Raw genomic sequence first — 7,500 nt, forward strand, 5'->3', positions numbered from 1 at the left:
AATAAGCAGTGTGTGATGGAAGATGGCTGGTATTGAAGACTGTAAACGGACTAGTTCACAAAAATATTAAAAATTACTCTTTGAAGCCTGCAAACAAACACACACACACACACACACACATTTTCTATCTCTCTTTCTCTATCTCAATAGGTCATACCCCTACCAAGCTGTTCACATGCATAATTAAGGACTCACACACTCAGACACCTCAGTGTCAACTGAGCACAACAGGTCTTTGTCACAGACTCAGACTCTTGACACAGACTGACATCAACAGGCGGGTTTTAATTTGAAAGGTAGCTCGGACACAGAAGTACCAAAACACAGAAGATCCCAGGGCAAAAGGCAAAACAAGCAGTGTCCAAAAATCCAGGGACATCAAAACTCAGGAGAATACTAAGCAAAACTGATAACTAAACACAGAAGGCCAAAGCTCAGAAGATTAAAGAACTTAGCTCAAACTGGAGAAAGCCGATGGAGTTCACAACAACGTGTAGGTAATAACACACTACAGCGTCCGTATGTCAGGTAAAGACGAGGTCAGACAAAGACTGGGGACTGGAGCAGGCTTTTAAAGGTGGCTTAACGAGCTCAAAACCATGAACAGGTGAGGAGGACTAATAGGCTAATAGATTGAGATCGATGATATTGATTGAGTGGAGAGTGAGAAAGTGGGCGTGGCTGAGGGAGAGCCCAGTGCCGGTGTGTCAGTCTTAAAGTTATTATCTTATTTAAAAAACAGGATACCGGTAATTCACTTCAAATGTAATGTGCTGATTGTATTAGCATGTACAGTATATATTACGTATGGTCAATCTGAATGTGTGTGAATGTTAAATTCCTAGTGGACTTGTAGGTGAGAAAAAGAGAGGGAAAATGAGAGGACCAGAGGAAGAGAACGGACATGTTTGTGCTTGTGTCCTTAATTAGCAGGAGAGAGGGCATGCAGGGGACACTCAAACAAGCTCACACACACGCTCACACACACACTCACACACACACACACACACACACACACACACACACACAGATATAAGTTAGTAAAGTAAGTAAACATTTATTTATAGAGCACATTTTCCTGCACAAAAGGCTGCTTGTGTCACGGTTCAGACAGACGACCAGAGGACCACAATTGCGTCACACCAGAAAGTTTATTAAACTTAAGGGAAAAGGGAAGTAGGGAGTGAGTGAAGGCTCCAGGGGTTACTGGGAATAACAGGGATACAGGGGTTCCGTCCAATGTGCTGTGTCTGTGTCCCACCCAGTGGCAGCGATGCGTCCTATGACGCCGGTGGTGGGTGGTCCGGAAGTCCTGGGGGGGGAACACAGACACAACAGGGCGGATGAAACAAGGCAGAAGTACAGTTCAAGGGAAATCCAAATTCGTAGTAGCAAGGCAGAAAGCAGGTCTGGTTTTCTGGGGCAGAAGAGTATCCAAGATTCAGGCAGGTCCGGGGTCACAAAACAAGAGTGAGCCAGAAGCGCGAGCAAACAGGTTCCGGGTGTGAGCTTTGCAGACGATCTGACAAAGGAGAGCTGAAAGACAGGGCTTTAAATACTGGGAGAGGTTAGTGGGTAATGCAGCGCAGCTGGCAGAGTAATTAGAGCAGAGCAGAGCAGAGCAGGGACAGGTGGAGCTAGTTAGGCTGAGTAGAGAGAGTGGTGAGCAGAGTGGAAGATAATGGAAACCAATTAAGGTGGTAACCCGGTGGAGTGAGAGGGCTCATGACAGCTTGAAGCCCCTATCCAGAGTAATGCTGGTGACAGCAGCCTGCAAGCATAGCATTGCAGCGGCAGCTCGGTGGATATCTGGTTCTGGTAGCGTTAGTTGCGGCAGGTCTTTTGGGTCGGCCTCCCAGTCTTTCAGAGTGATCTCTCTGATCAGGCGCTGCCAGCTTTCACATCAGCAGTTCTTCAGGAAGGTAATGTTAACATTAACGTAACATTAGGGCAAAAAGCAGTGAAAATAACACTGATATTATGTAATGAAGTATGACATATAAAAATAGAATGAAACATAACATAAAACATAAATTACGAAAAAAGCACCTGTAACCTAGCAACCCCAAATAAAATACATTCAGATCAAATGAAATGAAACAAATACATACACACATACACAAACACACATCACAAAAACATGGTTACTAAAAACCTGTAGGCCCTGGATGCCAGTGGGTGGAGATGACAGTGTAGGAGTGAGAGCGGATGAACGAGTGAGCTTCTGAGCGAGAGCTGAACGGAGAAGAGAAGAGCAGGAGCGCTCTGTCAGCAGCGCAAGAGCAGAGCAGAGCTCCAAGGTGCTGGAATGCTCTTTCATGGAGACACAGGATAGCAGTAAATAAACAAGCCCAGGCAGCTCTGACATTCTCCCTGCATCTCTCTAACCCCCCTCTCTTTCTAACTGTCTATCTGTCTGTCTGCTGTATATATCTGCCTATCCTTTCCTCTCTCTCTCTAACTGTCTATCTGTCTGTCTGTCTGCTGTATATATCTGCCTATCCTTTCCTCTCTCTCTCTAATGGTCTATCTGTCTGTCTGTCTGCTGTATATATCTGCCTATCCTTTCCACTCTCTCTCTGTCTATCTGTCTGTCTGTCTGCTGTATATATCTGCCTATCCTTTCCTCTCTCTCTCTCTCTAACTGTCTATCTGTCTGTCTACTGTATATATCTGCCTATCTTTTCCTCTTTCTCTCTCTAAATGTCTATCTGTCTATCTGTCTGCTGTATATATCTTCCTATCTCTCTCTCTCTCTCTCTCTCTCTCTCTAACTGTCTGTCTGCTGTATCTGCCCATCCTGTCCTCTCTCTCTTTCTCTCTTACAGTATATATTTCTTTATCCTTCCGTCTCATTCTCAACCCTCTCTGCTGTATTTCTGGCTTCCTCTAACTCTCTGTCTCTCTGTCTTTCTGTGGTAAGTTACAGTCTTTCTCAGTCGCTTTGGTGCTTTTCTCACATCACTATTAACATTTGCACAGCAGTTAGTGCATTTCTCAAAACAATTAGTGCAAACTGCAAAACCTAGTGGATAACCTGCAAAAGCACGTCACTTGCTCAAAATGGATAGTCCATTCCTCAAAAGCAAGTATTTATGTCAATGAAACTGCCAGTGTCATCAAAATGAGAAGTCTTGACACCATCGTTTATGAACAAGATAGTCAAATGGCTTTGTCATGTTTTCATTATGGCTGTTTATTCTCTCAGTGTTTTCCCATCCAAAAAAGGTCAGAACTCGGTGACACTACCTGAACATGCTCAAGACGGCACTATACAGTAGCCTACTTGTACACCCATTTGAAAACTACAGTAAAGTTAGAAATTGCTGTAGTTAGGAGAGTGAGTACAATACACTGAATACGTACATTTCACCTTTTTACTGTATATGCTCTTTGCAATTCTACAGCATTGTGACAGAATTTGATAACTAGTTCACCAATTTTGTATGTAATGACTCAAGCAATGAAATGAAGACTATTAGTTTTATTGGGAACGACTATTCAGCATCCATAAGTATAGTTCATTTTGACTGACATGACAAAGTAACTGAAACATGTCCAAAAGCATTTGCAATTTGTTCAGAGGAAGGAGAAATTGCTACTATGATGTGCACAAATAACTAAATGTTGTGGAGGTTGAACTAATAGTTAATTTTCATTAATAATAATAATAATTTTCATTCTGATCTGAGAAAAGCACCAAAGCGACTGAGAAAAACTGTAATGGTGGAATCATTTCCATCTTGTCTTCTTGGACCTTTTTGTTGTACCCTTTCATCTCCTCTCTTTCTCTGTTTTTCCTATTGTGGATTTGATCTGGAATTGAAGCCTCTTATGCTTGCTTAAGATCCTCTATGTGTGTGTGTGTATATATATGTGTGTGTGTGTGTGTGTGTGTGTGTGTGTCTGTGCCCTCTTATTGGGTTCATCTGTCTGTCTTTGTGCTTCTCTTTCTCTCTCTCTTTTCTTCTCTCTATCCCCTGTTCTCTTTCTCTGTGTGTCTGAATCATCTGTTAACTACTGCCCTGAGAGGCTATACAAACACACAAACACACACACACACACACACAATCACCCACTCTCATTTCACACTCACAAACATTAACACACACACACACACACAGAGACGCACACACAAACTGCAGAGGGGATGCAGTGAACAGTTCAGACAACTTGACAGGTCAAACACAGAGGTGCAAGATGGAATCTGTCACATCATCCTTTCTTTATACCTTCTTCCTGCTACCTCTATCTGTCTTTCTTTCTTTCTCTCTTCCTTTCTTTCTCTGTCTGTTTCTTGTCCTCCTCTTCTCTGTTTATTGTGTGTGTGTGTGTGTGTCTTTGCCTGCTGTGTATATTAGCTGTAGCAGCAGAGAGCCCTTCTATGCCAATAAATTCTTCATCCAGGCAAATAGTTGAAGTGATAGTTGAGTCTAAAAGTGTTTGTGTGTGTGTGTGTGTGTGTGTGTGTGTGTGTGTGTGTGTGTGTGTGTCTGTCTGTCTGCGTGTGAGAGTGTGTGTGTGTGTGTGTGTGTGTGTGTGTGTGTGTTCGCGTGTGTCTGCGTGTGTGTGGTGTGTGCATGTAAGTCACTGAGGGTACAAAATGAGAGAGAGGTGTCATTCTCTTTCTATTCAATTTCTACATCAGATTGATGGCAGTGTTGTTAGGCCAGCACCTATAATAACTTTGGAGACGCTGTTCAGCATTACTCAGCTGTGCCTCAGCAGGGAGATGACTCGAACATGTTGTTATAGCCCCTGGACAAAGCTGTGTGGACATTGTCTTGCATTTAATTGATGGTAAAGGACACTTGGTGTCGGAGAGGCTGCCCGTGTTTATGAAATACCAGATCAATCACAGCGGGTCTGATGACCCCCTTCCACAGACAGACACACAGACACACGCCCCTGTCATTTTGCAGTCCATCGTGACACCTGCCATTACATGCTAATGTGTCACATCCCAATCCCAAATTATCCCTTCTCAAACGAAGCCACCGACGTCAGCCATCGCCATGGAGACTGCAGCCGTCTCCCTGGATGAATTATCCTATAGTGATTTGACACCAACATACTTGCACATACACACACACACAGACACACATACACACTCCGGTCATCACTGTACTATCACTGCACCATTCTCCATCCAATGTTGATTACCTGCAAATAACACCTTTCATGCTCAAATCAGTTACAGTCAAATATGTAATTTCACATTGATAGTTTTCTCTCTATTTCTATCTTTCTCTTTCTGTGTGTGTGTGTGTGTGTGTGTGTGTGTGTGTGTGTGTGTGTGTGTGCATGCAATGATCCATGTGTATTGCCAAGATGTCGCTGAGTGTCTCTCTCTTGGCCCTTGTTTATGTGTTAGTCTACTGGGATCAGTGTGTGTGTGTGTGTGTGTGTGTGTGTGTGTGTGTGTGTGTGTGCATGCAATGATCCATGTATATTGCCAAGATGTCGCTGAGTGTCTCTCTCTTGGCCCTTGTTTGTGTGTTAGTCTACTGGGATCAGTGTGTGTGTGTGTGTGTGTGTGTGTGTGTGTGTGTGGCCTGGTGTGAAGTGCCTGTTTGCTGCCTCCACTGTGTTAGCACTGGTAGAGCCTGCAGCAGCCTGCCCAGTAGAATACCCACTGTGCCCATCGCAAACTGGCACAGAGGAGGCAGGAGATGGAGGAGAGGAGAGAAGAGGGGAGGAGAGGAGAGGAGAGGGGAGGAGAAGAGAGGGGAGGAGAGAAGAGGGGAGGAGAGGAGAGGGGAGGAGAGGAGAGGGTGAGGAAATGAAGAGGGGAGGAGAGGACAGATAGAAAGCGGGAGAGGATAGGGAGGTGAAGGGAAAAGAGGAGAAGAGAACCTAAAGGGTTGAGGATAGAGGGATAGAGAGAGGAGGGGAGTGTAGAGAGACAAAGAGAGGCTGAGGGAGGCCTCTCTTTGTCCCTCTTGGCACAGGTCTCAGAGGGCTGGAGAAAGTGGGACAGGTGGCACAGGAGAGTGGGGGGTGTTGTGGCTGGGCAGGTGTCTTAGATACCCCGCTTCACTGTCCTAGCACATGGGGTAGTGGATCTGTGTGTGTGTAGAAAAGATGCAAGCATTTGTTTATATAATATGTGTCCATATAATGACTAGTTGTAGCATGTTTAGTTGTGGTAGGAATAAGCATCTTTTTTAAAGGGGGTGGTTTTTGTGTATGGTGGGGGCATTCTCTGTTATGGTATGTGCTCCCAAATCTGAGACTCATAAAGAATGCGTGCGTCCTCCTGGCAATGCTTCCAACAGATGCTGCTCATCGTGTCCTGTGTAATGAGCCTTGAGAACTAGAGCAGCTCAGATGGTCTGTCATGGTTATTCCCTGAACACACACCTCACCACACCGTGTGCACTGAATGTCACTGAGAGACTGTCTATCTGTCGCTCTGTCTGTCTGTCTGTCGCTCTGTCTGTCGCTCTGTCTGTCTTTCTCTTGTTCTTTCTGTCCTCCCTTTTTTCCTTCTCATCCTTTTTCCTTTTCACTCTGTGTCTTTCTCTGTGCCTTCTTCTGACAGTATATATAAATGCGAATAAACTGTTTGTGAAGCCCATTGGGTAATGGAGCTTTCTTCATTACTGCCCACAGGGCTAGACTTCCATGAGGACCTCCATCGCATCGGTGCAAAGGAGGGCCTGAAAGGCAGGAAGCTACAGAAGGCCATGGAGAGCTATGCCTGGAATATCACCGTGCTCAAGGTACACATATACTGTTTATTCCATCATATTATCCATAAATATAGTGTATAGTCCTACTATTAACATAGTACATATACCACTCTAACATCTTTAAGGTAAGTATACTGTGTATACCATCCTTGGTCTCTCGACCTACACAGATATGCACTGAGCAGCAGGATGAGTTCTTTTCTCTGGGGAACTTTTGGTTCCTGCAGTGAACAGAGAACTTTGAAGGTGTTTGTCACTATGGTTCAGCTGCTACACCAAAGGCATCGTAACACGGAGAGACTCGAAGAGCTTCCTTCTGTATTTCAATTACAGGTGCACAGAGGCACAGTCTGAAATGGAATTGTGTATGCCACGGCAGCAGACACAGACAGTAGCGGGAGATGTAATATTATGTATGTAATAATAATAATAATAATAATACATTTAATTTAGAAAAGCGCCTTTCAAGGTGCCCAAGGACACTGTATGAACCTGCACCCCAGCACTGAACCCCAGACATTGCAGTGGCTTTATTCTGTGAGGGGAAAATGGCTGTTGGCGGCCCGGCTTTAACCAGACAATCCACCTCTCGCCTCCACGGCCACACGGCCAAACCCCTTTGTCTTACGTAAAGTGGCTCACACCACGGTGTACAGTAAGTGTAGTGCAGTCAAGTGGAGTGGTGTGGAGGTTTTTTTTCCGTTGGCGTTATCCTGGCACACTCGTCGTCTCGTCGTCCTCGCGACCTTGGCGCCGCGCGTGCTCACCAGACGACGACGCCGCTCCTCTCCTGCCTCAGCCGTGT

At 44.9% G+C, this 7,500-nt stretch overlaps 1 protein-coding gene across 2 annotated transcripts in view; it reads left to right on the forward strand.

Annotated features, from left to right (window-relative positions):
- The window catches only part of si:ch211-210g13.5 (inactive phospholipase C-like protein 2), an 86,814-nt gene that overhangs the window by 70,804 nt on the left and 8,510 nt on the right, over positions 1 to 7,500 (forward strand). For both annotated transcript variants that reach the window (XM_042086370.1, XM_042086371.1), the window contains exon 5: positions 6,616 to 6,725. In XM_042086370.1, the coding sequence (XP_041942304.1) occupies positions 6,616 to 6,725 (110 nt within the window). The remainder of the gene's footprint in view (positions 1 to 6,615; positions 6,726 to 7,500) is intronic.

This window comes from Alosa sapidissima, chromosome 3 (assembly GCF_018492685.1).
Source record: "Alosa sapidissima isolate fAloSap1 chromosome 3, fAloSap1.pri, whole genome shotgun sequence".
NCBI classification, from domain to species: domain Eukaryota; kingdom Metazoa; phylum Chordata; class Actinopteri; order Clupeiformes; family Clupeidae; genus Alosa; species Alosa sapidissima.